This window comes from Phoca vitulina, unplaced genomic scaffold, assembly GCF_004348235.1.
Source record: "Phoca vitulina isolate PV1807 unplaced genomic scaffold, GSC_HSeal_1.0 scaffold47, whole genome shotgun sequence".
NCBI lineage: Eukaryota > Metazoa > Chordata > Mammalia > Carnivora > Phocidae > Phoca > Phoca vitulina.
The window spans coordinates 3,373,340-3,391,194 of record NW_022589750.1 but is presented as its reverse complement, the minus strand read 5'-3'; the positions used below and the strand labels follow the sequence as shown (position 1 = coordinate 3,391,194).

At 53.2% G+C, this 17,855-nt stretch overlaps 1 protein-coding gene across 1 annotated transcript in view; it reads left to right on the top strand.

Moving 5' to 3' along the window:
* The window catches only part of PIK3R6 (phosphoinositide-3-kinase regulatory subunit 6), a 50,705-nt gene that overhangs the window by 27,379 nt on the left and 5,471 nt on the right, over nt 1–17,855 (top strand). The window contains exons 9-18 of the mRNA XM_032431895.1: nt 2,290–2,455; nt 3,136–3,222; nt 4,203–4,626; nt 4,945–5,023; nt 5,719–5,841; nt 8,514–8,624; nt 14,414–14,501; nt 14,781–14,851; nt 15,357–15,447; nt 16,270–16,385. Of these exons, the coding sequence (XP_032287786.1) occupies nt 2,290–2,455; nt 3,136–3,222; nt 4,203–4,626; nt 4,945–5,023; nt 5,719–5,841; nt 8,514–8,624; nt 14,414–14,501; nt 14,781–14,851; nt 15,357–15,447; nt 16,270–16,385 (1,356 nt within the window). The remainder of the gene's footprint in view (nt 1–2,289; nt 2,456–3,135; nt 3,223–4,202; nt 4,627–4,944; nt 5,024–5,718; nt 5,842–8,513; nt 8,625–14,413; nt 14,502–14,780; nt 14,852–15,356; nt 15,448–16,269; nt 16,386–17,855) is intronic.

Sequence of the window (17,855 nt, the reverse complement as noted above, 5' to 3'; positions counted from 1 at the left end):
CCGAGCTCGGGGCTGTGGGGTTGCTGCTATGGGAGGGACAGGCACCAGAAGGAGGGGTGCTCTTAGGGGCTCAGCTATCCCCCGCTTGTCCTGCCCCAGGAAGGGGTATCAGTCCTTCATCCAGCCCTGTCTCAGACCCTGCTTTGCCCATCAAGATGCATCAGATGCGGCCCCGTCCCTCTTGCCGTTCTCCATCTGGAACCCTCCATCCATGCTCTGAGCCCAGCATCTTGGACACTTCCTTTGACAGTGACTTTTATGTATGGCTAGGTCCCTCCTGAAACCATGATGACTGATTTCCATCATTCCTTTGCTCTCAAAGAGCCCTTCGTGCCTTCAGAATTCCATTCCTTTGTGGTTGCTGGGACCTGTGGAAGGTTCCCAACTCACTCCCCTTCCCCACTATCCTTTATGTCCCTCATTGATAGCACCCCCTTTGGGGAGTTCACAGCACTGGGCCACCTCCTGGAGGAAGGCGCCCCCAGCTCATACCTAAGCCCCATGTTGGTTTCAGCCCAGACACCTATGGCCCCAGATGGGGTTACTGTCCCTTCTCCCCGCAATGGGCCGTGGGTCTCAGAAATGTGGGGAGGGGAGGAGTTTGTCTACTGACCCAGCAGCCCCCACCGCCTCCCAGCAGCTCTGGTGATTGTTTCTGGCCTATAATACCCTCTGAGAGCAAGTGCCATGGATTATGTTCTCTGGCTGTCTTCCCTCACCCTCACCCACCACTAAAGAATCCCATCTTCTAGCTTAGAGGATGCGGGGTTCTAACAGCTAAAGGGGAAAATGTGCAGAGAAGAAGGACATGAAATTGGGGGGGAGGGGCTGAAATTTTAGATCATGCGATCAGGGAAGTCTCCCTGTCAGGTGACTTTTGAGTCAAGTCCTAAAGGAAGTGAAAGAGCGAGCCATGTGGATATCCAAGAGAACATTCTAAGCATCGGGAACAGCAAGTGCAAAGGCCCTGGGGTGTAAGCATGTCTAGTGCGTTTGAGGAACGATAAGGAGACCTGTGTAGCCAAAGCAGAGCAGAAGAGAGGGAGAGTATAGAAGATGGAATCAGATGGAATCAGAGAGTAAATGAGGTGGTGGGACAGATCTTGAAGGTGTATATGACTGGAGGCAGGAAGCAGCCATGCTAAAGAGCACAGAATGCACAACGAGAGGCTTACAAAACCTGTTTCCATTAATTTCCATTAAGGAGAAAGGCTCAGCTTGGTGCTTTACCCCTAATTTCTTTAACACTAACTTCCCTTTCTAAAAAGAGAAGGCAGCAGGGGCGCCTGGGTGGTGCAGTTAATTAAGATCTGACCCTTGGTTTTAGGTCGAGTCGTGAGCTCAGGGTTGTGAGCTCGAGCTCCACAACGCCCTAAGGCAAGCCCCTAATTGGAGCCCCATGTGGAGCTCAGTGCAGAGTCTGCTTAAGATTTTCACTGCCCCTCCCCCTGGCGCTCATGCATGCACTCTCGCTCTAAAATAAATAATAAATCTTGGGGCTCCTGGGTGGCTCAGTCGGTTAAGCATCTGCCTTTGGGTCAGGTCATGATTCCAGGGTCCTGGGATCAAGTCCCGCATCCGGCTTCCTGCTCAGCAGGGAGCCTACTTCTCCCTCTGCCTGTCTCTCCCTCTGCTTGTGCTCTCTCTCTCTCTCTGTCTCAAATAAAAATAAAATCTTAAAAAAAAACAACCATAAAATAAAATAAATAATAAACCTTTAAAAAGAGAGAGAGAGAAGGGAAGCTCCAAGCTCTAAAGCTTGGCAGGCCAGAGTACCTGGCTAGAATTTAATAATCGTGCCTTGTGATCGTTATAGTCACCTTAGTTATTGTCTGTTACCTCTGCGACACTAGCCTTTTTATAGAGAGTAGCAACATAAATTGCCCCTCTGAAATCATTCTGAACCCAAAAAAGTGAGCTGATTGAAAGAAAAATAGCAAGTAAATACTAGCATAGGCGGTATGTCAAGATAGCGTAGGAATGACAGAAGTCTAGGGAATATTCAGCAACTGTTTCTCGAGCACCTGCTGTGTCGGAAGATGTTCTAGGGGCATCGGGTGCAGCTGCGAACAGAGGCCTGCCTTCCCGGAGTTTGCATCCAGGTGGGGGCAGCACATTGATCCCAGGATGGCGATCCCTGCCGCTCTGGGGTCCAGCCCTTGCAGGGAGCCACAGTGGGAGGGACAGAGGGGACCCGCAGGTGCAAGCAGCTTCGGGCAACGTCGGAGCTGGGGTGGGTGGGTGCTGGGCCGGGACCCAGGCTCTGGCGCGCACCCCCCCCCACGACAGGCCAGCCCTCGCCACGCCCTGGAGCGCTATTTCCACGCCGTGGTGGCAGCCGTGGAGCAGATGGCCGGCGAACCCAACCCGAGCCGGGAGGGACACCTGGAGAGGCTAGAGGAGATTTACTGCTCGCTGCTGGGGCCGGCGGCGGCCGCCAGGGGGAGCTGCTGCGGTAAGCGGGCGTGGGCAGCGAGGCCCGGCGAGGGCCCGCAGGGGGCGCCAGAGAGCAGCGCTGCACCTGCCGCGCGCGGGGAGCCTGGGGACTGAGGGCCGCCCAGGAACTTGGAAGGGGGGGGGAAGCGGCTAAGAAGGTGGGTGATTTGGTCACAATGACAGCTGTCACCTGCGGGGCACCGCCTGTCCCCCAGCTGCTGTTCGAGGCACTTGACATATATTTAAATATTGCATGGATTAATCCTCAGAACAAACTTCTGAGATAGAAATTATGCCCCTCGTTTTATAGACGAGAAGCCTGAGTCAGAAAGAGGCTGAAAAATCTTGCCCAGCATCACCCGGATACTAAGAATCAGACCCAGGCTGTGTTATAGAAACACGGCAGCAAGAAAGGCGACCTGGCCTGGCTGCGCTTCTGGCTCGGGGTTAGCGGGAGGGGACCAACCACAGGAGGAAAGGTCCCGAAGGACACTAGGAAGTTTGCAGGAAACAGGGGGCCGCTAAACAGCCTCGGGCAGGGAGGGGACAGGTGGCTGTTGGGCCCTGGGTGAGCCGATGGGACAGAGAGGAAGCCTGAGCTGGACCATATGGGAGAGAGGGTCTCTGCACCCTCTCTGGGCCCTATAGGAACTGGAGGGGAGAGGGCAGAGAATGCCACAGCCCTCCTCCTGCCTTCAGGTGACCGCCTGCAGGACCCGCAGCCAAGCATCCCTCTGCCCAGCCCTCACATCACCTTCCACCTGTGGACCGATGAGGAGCAGCTCTGTAAGTGCCTTGCATCTTCTCCGTGGAGAGCTGGCTGGAAATAGGTGTGTGTGTGTGTGTGTGTGTGTGTGTGTGTGTGTGTGTGTATTTCTCGGCATCTGTGTATGCATTCATGTGACTGTGTGTATTGCGTCCGCCTGTGTGTATCTGTTGTGTGTGTGTTCGCGTGTGTGCTCCTTGTTCCCCGAGTCGTTCTGCACATCCAGGAGGACCCATTTTCTCTATGTCAGAATAGCTCACGTGCCTAGGAATTGCCACATGCCATGTTGATGCTAATAGACAATGAATGTCCCCAGGGAGGAGGCAGTCACCAAAAGCAGTTCCAGTTCCAGCAGCTGGAGGGGGCCTTCCAGAGAGACCCGCCTGCCTGACACTTCTATCCACCTGTGTTCCCATGCAGCTGTCCCCAGCCCTTCTCAAGGCAGGCGGGTGGGGGGCAGACAGGGGTGTGGATTATGGTGGGAAGTGCTGGGCTAGTGAACCAGGTCCAAGTCCTGGCACTTCCTTTCCTATGCTGGGTCACCCTACACTGACTCAGTTTTCTCATGGGTAATAAAATGAAAGCAGATTAGAAAAGCCTAGAAGTCTTTCCTGGAGCAGGTGCGGTCTGTTCTCTTTGTCCCGGGGGAGGCTACAGACAGTGGGAGGATGGGAGGAAGCCGATGAGTGGATATGATAAAGAGGACTCCAGGGTCAGCTAAGTGGGAGGTACTGAGTGAAGCTGACTTCTTTACTGCAGGACTTCTCAGAGCCTTTAATATGTTTACTAATGGAACTCAACAAGAGGTGGCAGGAATATGCGGGGTGCTCCGTCTTTGTTAGCCACAGGACCTTTATTCCTTCGTGGGGCATCTTGTGGGGCTTCTATTTGGCTGAATGGTGTTTGAGAAACACGGAACCACACGCCTTGCTGGGGTGACACCCTGCCAGCCTCACGTAACTTCTCCGCCCTGACGGTCCCCTTGTTCTCGGCATCCCAGGGAAGGAACTGGTACTCTTCTTGCGCCCGCGATCCCAGTTGCGCCTCAGTGCCGACTTGGAGGCCTTGGATCTGCAGGGCCTCTGGCCAGACTGGGAGCTGGCCCGGGCGTCCATGCTGTCCACTGACAGTGGCATCGAGCGGGACCTCCCTGCAGGGGCCGACGAGCTGCCTGTCCCCGGCAGCCCTGAGATGGAGCGTGCCGGGCTGCAGCGCAAAGGAGGCATTAAGAAGCGGGTGTGGCCCCCCGACATCTTGATGCCTGCGTGCTGGGACGGGCCCCAGGGGCTGCACCGCAGGACGGGCATGCCCAGTGGGGATGGGGAGCTACTGCCTGGTGTCTCCCGGCTCCACACGGCCAGGGTGCTGGTGCTGGGGGACGACAGGATGCTGGGGCGCCTGGCCCAGGCCTACCACAGCCTCAGGTAGGGCCCCGTGGTGGGGGGGGGGGGGGGGGGGGGAGGGCAACTGGAGGTGGGGGTGGTGCTGGCCGGGGCCCAGGCGGGCCCATGCAGCAGGGGTGCGGTCACCAGCTCGGCACTTTGCAGTGAGCTCTGTAAGCCCCGCCACCGCCCCTCAAGACAGACATTACTGTACCCATTCTGTAGATGGGAACACAGAGGCTCAGAGAGATTGAGCATGTTGCCCCAAGTCAAGAGATACTAAATACCAGAACCAGGATGTGGAACTGTTGGGAGCCACGACACCTGCCTTTACCCCTGTGCTCTGTTGCCCCTTTCCAGGAAACGAGAGACCCAGAAGTTTTGCCTCACCCCCAGACTCAGCTTGCAGCTCTACTACATCCCCGTGCTGGCACCCGAGGTGGCTGGGCAGGGCAGGGGAGGGAGGGGAGGGACGTGGGGGAAGGAGTGGGGGGGCTGTCCGCAGCAGGGGTCTGGCTTAGGGGCTGGGCAGCCGCATCCCTGGCTCCAGGGACTAGGATCGTCCTTCCTTAGGCTGCGGGGCCGGGGGAGCCCGTCTAGATCAGGTCTGTGTTCCAGAAGCCCCAGATGCGGGCCCTGGAGGCTGAACGTCCCCTCACGGGGGCAGCCTGCCCATGGCTGAATTTTGTTTGGCTTTTCTAATGGAATTCATTGCAAGCTTCTCCTCAAACAGGGGCTCGCACACACAGCACGCTTCCTGGGGTCACATAAAAGGAAATTTCAGACAGTGGGAGCCCATTGTTCTATTGAGGGGTGGGGGACAAACTTACCCTTGCAGCTCTGCATTTCTGCTGTCCCACTCTGCTTGCTTTTCCGGGAGCAGTAAATTCAAAGCAGTCCTTGTCTCTCCACTTCCAAGGCTCATGGTCATTTTTCAGTGTCCCTGGCAAGCGGCCCTCAGTCAAGGGTATCCCAGCTTCACTGGAGGCGTAAAACCTAATGGTCTTCACATGGCAGAGAAACTGAGGCCCCAAGAGGTTCAGTGTTTGGCCAGTTTGCCTAGGGGAACCTCTGGCCCGGAAGAAAGTGCCAGAGACCGGGCCTGATGGGTCCGCCCTCTCCCCCTGTCCCCAGGAGCCGCCGTCATGCAGACATTCGGAGCTCAGAGAGCTGGCCACGTTCCTGGGCCGTGCAGACCCGTGGTACCAGAACACCGTCAACACACTATGCCCGGCCATCCACAAGCTGGCAGAGATGGTAGGGGGCCCGCGAGGGTAGGGGGGAGGTGGGAGGGGCCCGTTTTCAGATACCACCCTTGGCTCTCGACCTCAAGAGTCAGCCCCAGGGCCCGCTGGGGTGGGATGAGGCTGGAAGGGAGCACAAGGGAGGAGCCCTAACCAGCTCGTGGTGGAAATTCACTCGGAACTCTTAACAGGCACCTGCTTTGGGGGTGGGGGGACACTGGGGACAATGTGAAGCAGAACCTTCTTCCATAAGGGTGTAGGCCCGTTTCTTCCTTCTCTTCTGAGGTTCCTGGGATGGTTTCTGTGATTGTAAGAGCCCGTGCCTCCTGAGCGCTCACACGGGCCAGGCACTCAGCAGCCCTACCAAGTAGGCACTCTTGCTGGCAGATGCTAATGTTGCCATGTCCCCATTTTACAGATCAAGCCGCGGGGATGCAAATAAATTAGGTAACTTAGTCCAGAGTTGCAAAATGAGAGGTAGAGTCCCACTTGGAATCAGACAGCTTGATTCCAGAGCATATCCTCTTAACCACAAAACCAGGCTGCTACCCCCCAACCCTCCTGGGTGGTAGGGAGGGAGTTCCCATCTTTTCCTGACTTGAAAAGGTCTTTATCTATTAAAAGAATCTTTTTTTATATCTTTCCAGTAAACTCTACCCCCAACGTGGGGCTCGAACTTGCAACCCTGAGATGAAGAGCCTCATGCCCCACCAACTGAGCCAGCCAGGCAGGCACCCCTCATATTAAGAGAATCTTAACCTTTTTGGTGTTGCAGACTTTTTTTTCCCACTTTGTTTACTTGCCTATCAATCTCATCAGTAGGGTTTTATGACTTACAGAAGTTCGATATTTTTATGCATTTTACTTTTATCCTTTGTGATACCTGCCGTTGGCGTCCTGCATTGAGAGGTCTTCTCCACTGATTACGTTATATCCAGGATTAAACTAATATTCACTGATCATTTACTGTAACTTTTCAGGTCTCGGTTTTTCCATTTAAATAACCTGCCTGCAATCGATTTCAGGGTTGAGTGTGAGGCATGCAAATTGTTTTTTTCCAAATGGCTAGCCAGTTGTCCTAAAGCTATTTATTGCACGAGCCATCTTGCCCCGTCAGTCTGAAATGCGCATTTTATCATCCACTAAATTTTTACAGATGCTTGAGTTTATTCCGGGACACTTAACTCTTTCTCGTTAATCCATTCATTACCGGCCACGTTAGCATTTTTTAATTTAATAGTTGGCAGGGTAAGCCTACCCCGTTACTCTCCTTCTTGAAAACCTTTCAGACTATGTTTGTTCGTGTCTGTTTCCAGATAAATATTAGAAATTTGGTCAAGTTTTTTTTTTTTTTAAATCCTTCCACCTCCCTTGGGATTTCAATTGAAATTTGGAAGAGAATCAGCCTGTTTTAGGGTGTTACACAGCCCCCTCTGGGAGCATGGTGTTTATCTTCATATAGGGAAGTCTTGTGTGTGTCCCTCAGAATAGCCTTACACTGTTAATCACAGCGCTTTTACCCATTTCTGGTTAAATTTCCTCCCTATGTTTCCTAGTTTTTTTCTTGCCATTGTGGATGGTGTCTCTCTCCCCCCCTTATATCTGGGCGGCAGGTACTCCTACATAAAACAAGCCTCTTGATTTTAGGTACCTGATTTCTAACTTGACACTCGACTTGATTAGGGTGGTTTCTTGTACATTCTAATAGAGGCACGGGGGGAGGCCTATTTCCTGAATTACTGCTTACCCGAAAAATGTCTTTGCGTATGCACAGGAGACTGTTTAGCTGGGTATTGAAATACTTTTTTGCTCAAAACTTGGAGGCTGTTAGAGGAGGAATGTCTTATTTGTCCTCTTCTATCAGTAGCTTTTATTCCCATGCTGGTACACATGCAGGACTTAGGGTCCTCCCTGTTCTCCTTGCCCTCATAATTAACAATTTGTACGGCCCCAATGCTTCCTCCAAAAGCGGTTTCCACAGGAAGAGACTGGAAACAGTGTGAGCGAGGACAGCCTTGTTAGAGTACGTTCACCATTCCTCCATGTGGCCTTTCTGAAGGGAGCAATATTTCGATAGGCCAGATGGGAGAGTCAGAAGAGATGTTATAGGATTGGGTATGAGTTGGATGAGATAAACTCTAGCTGCTTTCCAATTCTGGTACTATGTGAGCATTCTATTTATCTAAAAGAAAAAAAAACTATGGTTCTGCTTTATAATCTTATGAGGAAGGCCTGTAGGACATGGCACTAGTGTTTTCCCAATAACCTACAAATGTAAATTAATCTGTGATATACTTAAATACCCCAAGAGCTGAAGGAGACAGCAGATCCCTTCACTTCTCATGCCCTAGGTCACTTGGCCAGTGAGTGGCTGGGACCCAGCCCACACTCTGTGATCATCGGCTATATTCCCAAGCATCTTGTCTACACCCAAGGCACCCAGCTCAGTGCCTTCCACCTAGACGCACCCCATGTGTCTTTGTGCAAGTGGAATGAATCAGAGGCCCTGGGGATCTGGGGGTGGAAATCGGGTGGGAGGAAAGGCCTAGAGTGTGTTGAGGGACCAGCTGGGTTAGTGCCTCATGGAGGGTACGTGGGAGCATTGGAGTTTCTCTGTTACCAAAATAGCACCCCCCACAGTCACATGGAGGGCGGTGGCTGAAGACCTTCTCTGCCCCTTCACAGCCCCCTTCCCTGGACACATCCCGGACTGTGGACCCCTTCATCCTGGATGTCATCACCTACTACGTTCGCATGGGCACCCAACCCATCTACTTCCAGATCTATACTGTCAAGGTAGGTATCCCCCGCCCTGGGACTCCACAGGTAGTGTACCAGCCTGCAGGACCCTGGGACCCCACCCCCTAAACACCCTAGCTCTGGGGAAATGCAGGTTACTAGGGTACAAATCATAGACTCACTGGACTTGGTTGTTAACTGTATCCTCCTAATCTTTGGATGCATCGGATAATTCTCAGCTTCAAAGACCTCCACTGCAAGCAGAAACAGAATTTGTTCATGTGGAGGGATGCCTTAGGCTTTGATGCTGTAGAGGATGGGGGACAGGCAGCTGTGAAAATTATCACCAGGAATTGCTTTACCTCAGAATTCCTAGATGCTCACTTTCTAGTCTCTGATCACAAACTCCCATCCCTGCAAGACCCTCTCACCTTCTCCTCCAGGACCTGCCTCCTTAGAGAGATGGGCAGGTCCTTCTACTTTCTCATGTCCATTGGCCCCTTGCTGTGGTTTCCTGTCCCAACCCTGGCCTCCCTGCCCTGCTGTCTCCCGAGCCCAGAGCAGTGCTGCAGTGTGCCTTACCTTTCACTAAGCTCGGGCTCCTGAGCACCATCTGGAAAACATTCCGAAGCCCTCTGGCTGGACACAGACACCTCCGTGGTGTCCAGCCTCAGCTGGGCCTACACCGCCTTCTTGGCAAGCTCCCCCTTCCCTGCTTTTCTCCTGTCCTTCACTTTCAGCAAGTGACTTTGTCATCCACACCTCTGGGGAAAATGGAGACCATTAGGTGTCCCCACGCATGCTGTCCACACCTATCGATGCATCCACACCTTCGCGTGCGCCTCTCCAGTGGACGCGGAGCACCTCCAGCTCCAGCAAAACCCTGTTATCCGTGCCCTTCTTGTCCTCACCCACCTCCTCCCGGACCTCCCCCTCAGCCAGCCCCTCTCCTGGGCCCTCCCCTCCCCCATGCTGTCCTTGTCACCGAAAATGCACAGAACAGCCTCTGGAGCCTGCAAGGTTTCCATTCATTTTCCTGCTAAGCGTGTTGCCTAGTGACAGGGCCTGGGAGGGAGAGCCTGAGAATCAGACTCTTCCCAGACTTTGTCTCAACCTTATCTCCCACCTTGTTTTCAAGCTCCCAGGCTCAAAAGGTGGCAGGGAAGTCGGGTTTTTAAACCCTCTAGTTCCCAAGACTGTCCAGCTCTTGTAGGCTGATCTGGTCAGAAAGGAGCTCTCTTGGAGGAGAAGTGTTTCTGCCCTCTGCGCTAAGTTCCACCAGTGTCTGCTGACAGTTGCACTTTCTTAGCGTCCCTCACCAACGCACACCTGCATCCCCGCCCCCTGATGCTTCAGCCTCCGTAGGCTTGGCGTCTGAGCGCAGGTCTCCAGTGGCAGGCCTCCCAGTCCCCACCGGGTGGAAGGATGCTCACTGCCCTCCACTCCTCTTGGACTGTTCACTTGCAAAATGCCCCTCCTGGCTCCCATTTTGTGTCGGGGAAGACTCTTGGAGTTGCAAGTAACAGACATCTTAAAAATCGGTGTCAGGAAAAGAGTTCTCTTGGCTCACCTCGCTGGCAAGGGCAGAGTTGACGTGGTTTTGGAAAAGTTGGGTCTGGGGCTTCAAACAGGGTGATCAGTACAGCATCTGCCTTGCTTTGTCTCCCGTCCTGGTGACCAGATAACCTGCAGCAGTCCCGGGCCAGCATTTTTTCAAGCTCAGCAACCCCAGTTGGGGAGAGAGTGTCCCTTTCCCAATGGGATCGAGGCCAATGCTCATCAGTACGCCGATCACTATGACCCAAGAGATGGGCCACACGTCCGTCCACCCTGAAGCCAGGGCTGTGGGGTTAGATGGCCCAACCACCATCTCCGTCTCTTTCTGTCTCGCTCTGTCCTCCAACCAGGCAGTCTGGCACTTCTGACACCTTTCTTGCCAGTGACCTCCAATCGCCAGGCCCAAAGGATGCTTCCTGTCCTCTCTTTTGGGCCCTCTTCTGCACTCGACATCCCGGGCCACGATACTTTTTTCCTTTGTCTGTACAATTAAATGTGTGATATCCATGTGTGTGTTACAACAGCAAAAATCAAGGCCCGCATTTCCCCTTCTTGAAGCCCGCCCCTCGCCTGACTTCTGGAACCTTCTCTCCTGCTACTCATCCTCTGTGACCTTCAGAGAGGCTTCTTTGCCCAGCAGCCCCTTCATTCTCTCTTTGCTTTCCATACACACCCTGATGCTCCCACCTCCAAGGCTTTGCTCACGCTGTGCCCCATCCTGGACTTCCCTTCCTGACCCCACCTCATCCTCCCCTGCCTCCTTGCCAGTCCTCACCTCTGTTCCTCTTGCCCCCGCAAGCGGGCTCAGGTGCTTCTCCTCTGTGTCCACAGTGCTGTGGGCACAGCCCTTGCTTCTCCCTACACCTCTGTCGCATCCCTGCTCTGTGCATCACTTCCCACCCAAACTGTGAGTCCCTGGAGACATGGTTCTGCACTTTGAATCTGAATTTTTTTTAAGATTTTATTTTTAAGGAATCTCTACACCCAACATGGGGCTCGAACCCACAACTTGGAGATCAAGAGTCGTGTGCTCTACCTACTGAGCCAGCCAGGCGCGCCCTGTATCTGAGTTTTGAGTCTCCTGCCATTAACACAATAAATAGTGTGTGTATGCATGCATGCGTGTGTGTGTGTGTGTGCGTGCAGACAGTGAATCCATGTGGCACTGGCGGGCCATCAGGGTGCAGCAGGTGTGGAATCAGGGGCCATGTGGGGTGGTAGAGAGTCCACAGCCTGGCTGGTCCCTCCGCTTGCTAGCTCTGTGGTCATGGGCACCTGGAAAAGAGGCATGATGATCTTCACCTGCCTTAGGGGTTTCATGAGGCTTCAAGTATGGTAAAGACATGGGGGGGGGGGCAGGGCAAGGAGGTAGGCACACAGATGATTCCAGAGCAATTCCAGAGCAGTGGCTGGGATGCTGAATGACAGCCCAGCTTTGCCGCTTGTGACCTGGGGCAAGTCAGTGCACATCTCCGAGCCTTAGTGTCCAGGGTCCTAATGGAGGCTAATGAGACCCATCCCCTGGTGCTGCTGGGGGGTTAAATGAGGTCACGTAGGTCAAGGGCCTTTCTCAGAACGTCTAGTGCAGAGTAAGTTCCCAACAAAAGGGACTCTTGAGCCTCCTCCTGCTCCAGGTCTCATTCATCCAAAGATCCGGCCCTCATTCCCCCCAGCAAACATCTGCGACAGAGCTGGACGTCGGCATGTGTCCCGGGCTTCCGCTAGGATCTCCCTGCTAGTGCAAGTCTAATGACTATTTCTGTGAGTCCCCATTCTGTGTTCTTTTTTTTTATTATGTTATGTTAGTCACCATACATTACATCATTCGTTTTTGATGTAGTGTTCCATGATTCATTGTTTGCGTATAACACCCAGTGCTCCATGCAGAACGTGCCCTCCTTAATACCCATCACCAGGTTAACCCATCCCCCCACCCCCCTCCCCTCCAGAACCCTCAGTTTGTTTCCCGTAGTCCATAGTCTTTCATGGTTCTTCTCCCACTCTGATTTCCCCCCCTTCATTTTTCCCTTTCTTCTCCTGATGCCCTCCATGCTATTCCTTATGTTTCACATATGAGTGAAACCATATGATAATTGACTTTCTCTGCTTGACTTATTTCACTTAGCATAATCCCCTCCAGTTCCATCCATACTGATGCAAAAGTTGGGTATTCATTCTTTCTGATGGCTGAGTAATATTCCATTGTATATATGGACCACATCTTCTTTATCCATTCGTCTGTTGAAGGGCATCTCAGCTCCTTCCAGAGTTGGGCTGTTGCAGACATTGCTGCTATGAACATTGGGGCACATATGGCCCTTCTTTTCACTACATCTGTGTCTTTGGGATAAATACCCAGGAGTGCAATTGCTGGGTCATAGGGTAGCTCTATTTTTAACTTCTTGAGGCATCTCCACACCGTTTCCAGAGTGGCTGCACCAACTTGCATCCCCATCAACAGTGTAAGAGGGTTCCCCTTTTTCCGCAACCTCTCCAACATTTGTTGTTTCTTGTCTTGTCAATTTTTGCCATTCTAACTGGTGTAAGGTGGTATCTCAGTGTAGTTTTGATTTGAATTTCCCTGATGGCTAATGATGTTGAACATTTTTTCATGTGTCTGTTAGCCGCTGTATGTCTTCTTTGGAGAAGTGTCTGTTCATGTCTTCTGCCCATTTTTTTGACTTGATTATTTGTTTTTTGGGTGTTGAGTTTGAGAAGTTCTTTATAGATCTTGGATACCAGCCCTTTATCTGTAGTGTCATTTGCAAATATCTTCTCCCATTCCGTGGGTTGCCTCTTTGTTCTGTTGATTGTTTCCTTTGCTGTGCAGAAGCTTTTTATCTCGATGAAGTCCCAAAAGTTCATTTTCACTTTTGTTTCCCTTGTCTTTGGAGACGTGTCTTGGAAGAAGTTGCTGTGGCCGATGTCAAAGAGGTTACTGCCTATGTTCTCCTCTGGGATTCTGATGCATTTCTGTCTCACATTGAGGTCTTTCATCCATTTAGAGTTTATCTTTGTGTTTGGTGTAAGAGAATGGTCGGGTTTCATTCTTTTGCATGTGGCTGTCCAATTCCATGTTCTGAGGAAGGCCCCGCACCGCCCCATCCCCCAGAGATTTCTGGGGGCCGCCTCTGCCTTCCTGACTTCCCCTTCTGAATTCTCCTTCTTCCCCTGGCATCCCGAGATGGATCTTTATCACCTTCCCCCTTTCAGACCTAATTGAGGGATTTAGGCCCTTTCTTGGGTTTCCAGAAGACAAAACCAAACAACACAAAGTGGGACAATTGGGAGAAACCTCTCACGCAGGTAAAGGGAGTAAACATCTCAGCACCGCAAATAAAAGGAAAGGTTAGGCATCCGTCCACGGTCAACGCCTTCAGCCGGAGGCCCCAGGAGCGCACCTGCCCCAGCACGGAGCTGGGTTTGCGGACAAGGGAGGAGCAGTGCACAGCATGGGCAACCGCCGGGAGTGGTTCTGTGATTGGGCATCTCGGACGTTCTTAATTCAGAGTGATCGATCACTTCAATTCTGAGAGGCAGCAGTCCCCCTCACGTTTGCCTCGATGGGAGGGTAGGGGGATGCGGCCTGCACAGCGTTCCCGTTTTTTCCCGTGTTTGCGACCGTGGCAGGGCCTGGTGTCAGTCTTGACCCATCAGGGTCACAGAGCAGCCTCCCCTAAGGATGCTGGCGTCTGTGAAGTCCTTGACAGTCGATGGGAGCGCGAGGCCTCGCTGGGAGCGCCCGCCCAGCTCATGGCCCACTCTCAGTAGCCACTTTTCTTTCCAGATCCCTGCTCTCAAAAATCCTGCAGCCACCTTTCCCCGCTGCGCTGCCTGGCTCCCCCCAGAGGCCCCTCCAGCCCCACATTTCTGGCCCCTCCCACCCCCCACCCCCCACCTCTGAGCGGCTCAGCTCCTTCTAGCCCTTCCCTCCCAGCCCAGCTCACAGTGCAAGTCAGGAATGTGGTTCCCCTCACCGGACACAGCCCCACAACGTGAGAATTCTGTTCCCCGCTCCTGCCCTCCCCATTAGACCACACTGGTTACAGGTAGTTAGGGTTTCAAGACCAGCTTCTTCCCTGATTTATAAATATGTTACGTGGCTGGAGACATGTGGACCACAGGTGCAGGAAGTCACTGGATGCGGCTCAGAATCTAGCGCTAGCAGGATGGTGGGGGACCCTCCGCCCTGCTTCCGGACACTATTCAACTATCTACACCCTCGGGTTCTGGGGGAGGAGGGTGAGCTGGCCTCCTCCAAACCTCCTCCCTGTCCCCCTTCCCTCCAGATCTTCAGGGACCTGAGCCAAGACCCCGCAGAGGACATTTTCCTCACTGAGCTCAAGGTGAAGATCCAAGACTCCAAATTCCCCAAAGGTGAGCATCTGTTTCCCCTTTCCCGGAGCTGGCTGACTCCGCTTGCCCCCGCCCAAGCCCTGTTTCCAGAAAGTCCTCCCAGCTCTCACCTTCGCTGAATACCAGGATGCCCTTGGCTCCTCCAAGCCTGCCTAGACTGGGACCCTCGAGGGGCTTCCTTCCATCCAGGGAGAAGTTCTGTCAAAATTCAGGAGCTTAGCTCACCCTGGGTGAGGTGGGGAGCAAGACGGGACGGGTGGGAGCCTCCCACCCTCAGCCTCTTCTCCCCTTGTCCCTCAGATGGCTTTTCACCCAGGAGGAAGGGCGCGGCCGAGGGCCCAGGGGCCGAGCTGTCCATCTGCTACCAGAAGGTGCGTGGCCATGGGCGTGGTCAGAGGAGGTTGGGGGGTGGGTACGGCAGGATGGAAGCAGGTGTCAGGGACGGGCAGGTGGGGAGCAGATCGAGCCAGAACCTTCAGCCTCTTTTCTTGAAGCTGCCCCCAGACTTCTCCCAGCCTCTGGAGAGTTTTGCAGGGATGGGCGGATTACAATTGGCCTTGCATGCAGCCCAGGAGGCCATCTGATTTAAGGAACAAGGGGGCTGTCCCATCGCTCAAAAATACCTTCCTCCCTGGCCGACCAGATGCTTGAACTGATGGCATCAGAGACATATTCCCTTGGGTCCGGGAGGCTGAACATGTTTCCTGAGGCCAAGAGTGCTCTAAGCCTTTCTCCGCCAGCCCCTTGTTGGACAGGAGCGACACAGACAAGAATCTCAGTCAGGCCAGGGGCGGGAAGCAGGACTGTTGACATGAGGATGCCCAGGAACAGGGCTCTTCTGAGGACCCCCATCTGTTCCTGCCTCCCTCTCCCCAGGCCCTGCTCAGCCACCGCGCCCAAGAGGTCTCCAGTTCCCTGCGGGCCACTGGGCTGGTCCTGAAGGCCCTTCCAGCCAGTGACACTGAGGGTGAGGAGTGGGGACAGCAGAGAGAGAGAGACAGAGAGAAGGCACGAGAAGCGGGGAGGACGGGGGAGAAGGAGAATGACAGTCGAGTGACAGTAGACGGGGAGAGCCAGGGGAGTCGGGCCTCCCACCTGTCCCTGAGATCCTAGAACAAGGCTGAGCCCCTACCAGTGCTGGGCCCAGGGCCGGGCGCTGGATACCTGGGTGAGGTGTGGTCCCCACCATCAGGCTGCTCACCAGCGGGGAACGCACCGTAGCCGTGGCCTCTGGCTGTGCCCTGTAGACCTGATGCGACAACAGCTAGAAGTTGGAGGCACCCCATGGAGGCAGGTGCAGTTGCCTTCCTGCTTCTGCGTCGGGCCCGCAGAGCTAGTTGTGTTGGGTCTGGAGATGTTGAATGTCGTTCCACGGGGCAGGTACTCTCCAGTTCGCAAAAGGCACCACTGGTCCAAATTATCTAATTCTGGCCAGTTGCCTAATTAGAGCTATACAGTAGATAATCAGATAGTCAGTCGATCTAATTACCTAACTACCTAAATCTAAAATGGGGATGAAAAAAGATACCGATTTATATGCATATCGTAAATTATACATATGAGCTCTCCCGTTAGCCCCCTGGTCTTCTGAAATGACGAAAAGTTTTGTAAGGTGGATTAACGTCACCGAACACCTTCATCGGAGGCCAGGCCATGTTCAACGTCAAACACGTCAACGCTTTGAATCCTGTGAGATAGGCATTATTACTGTTAGCAGCTTTTTACTGGAGAGGTAATGAAGCCAGAAAAATGACCCACCCAAGGTCATGTCCCACCTCCTTCCTCCCAGGTTCAGGGCCCACCCACGCCCCCCCATCTGCTGCTCCAGTCATAGACCTCAGGTGCCTGAATGTCAGCGTGATGGAGGTGGTCAAGTCCTCCAACTTGGCGGGCAGGTCCTTCTCTGTAAGTACTGGTTTGAATGGGATGCTCCGACAGGGCAGGTGGATGGGAGCCTGGGCTGGGGGTGTTCGGAGAAGGGGAAATGTCTTCTGAGCCTTTGCTGTCGAAGTGGGTCTTCCTATTGGAAAGAATCTGCTTTCCCCCCATCTGTGAGGTGCTGAGCGTAAGTAAGACACAGTGAGACTTAAGGCCTTGCCCTCCACCTGCTGGCCCTCCAAGGACCTAGAACATGCCCCCAAATAGAAACTGCGTGCACATTCTGGCTTCCCCTGTAGGACCCAGCAGTCAGACTCCTACGCAACAAACCTTGGACCAAATCGAACCAGCTCTTTTAACCTCGCTGCCCTTTGTCCTTATTGATACTTATTGATTTGGATTCCCTTATCGGTACAGACCTAGGACCTGCCCATATGCTCCCTATCTGATGGCCTCTCTGGACTTCACTTCCCTACTCAACCGGGCTGTGAATCCCATGATTACACCTGAACCCTATTCCAGACGCCCTCCACTCCCCCACACCACCGACCAGGCAGACACTCCCTTGGGATCAAGCCGCCTACTCAGTCTGGCTCCAGTGGCTTCTTCTGGAATAAATTCTACATCCACGGGAGCAAACACCCGACCTCCCACCTCAACAGGACCCTTGGCATCACTCAACCCTCTTCTCTTGCACCTCTTCTGGGCTCTTGTTCATCTATGTTAGTTCCTTTTCTCCAGCGTGGACCCTCTCTACCGCTCCTCCCTCGTAGCCTGGAAATGTGCTCGGGTCTTTTCCATCCTAGAAGGAAAATCTCTACCATGATCCGCTTACCTCTCTAGCTACCACTGTACTCCTTCTCTTCCTGGTCAGGGGTCTTGAGAGATACCCCCACAGGAGTTTCCAGTCCCTTGCCAAAGACTCTCCTCCCCACTGCCATCTGCATACAGCCCACCCCACCTTGGTAAAGTCACCTCCGTGCCACTAAGACCAAAGTTCACCTTCGAGTCCTTAATGTTCCTTTTTCTTCCCCTTTAAAAATGATGTTTGTTTTTTAAAAAGATTTTATTTATTCATTTGACAGAGACAACAAGCAGGGAGAGTGGGAGAGGGAGAAGCAGGCTCCCCACAGAGCAGGGAACCCGATGTGGGGCTCGACCCCAGGACCCTGGGATCATGACCCGAGCTGAAGGCAGATGCCTAATGACTGAGCCACCCAGGCGCCCCAATAATGTTTTAACCTATAAACAAAAGTTTAGTGATATGGGAGAAATGCAAAAAAAATTTTTAAAAAGCACAAAGAGGTAAAACCACTTCGAGTCCCATTTTCTAGAGATGATGACTGTTACTATTCCAAGGTGCAAACATCCAGCCTCTTTTTTGTATATCTGTACATAATAGATAGCTATAGACACATGGATGCTTACTTCCTTGTATGTCTCCTCAACTGGGAGCTCCTACCTGTTGGGGTTTTCTCTGTGGGAAATCTGGGTTGA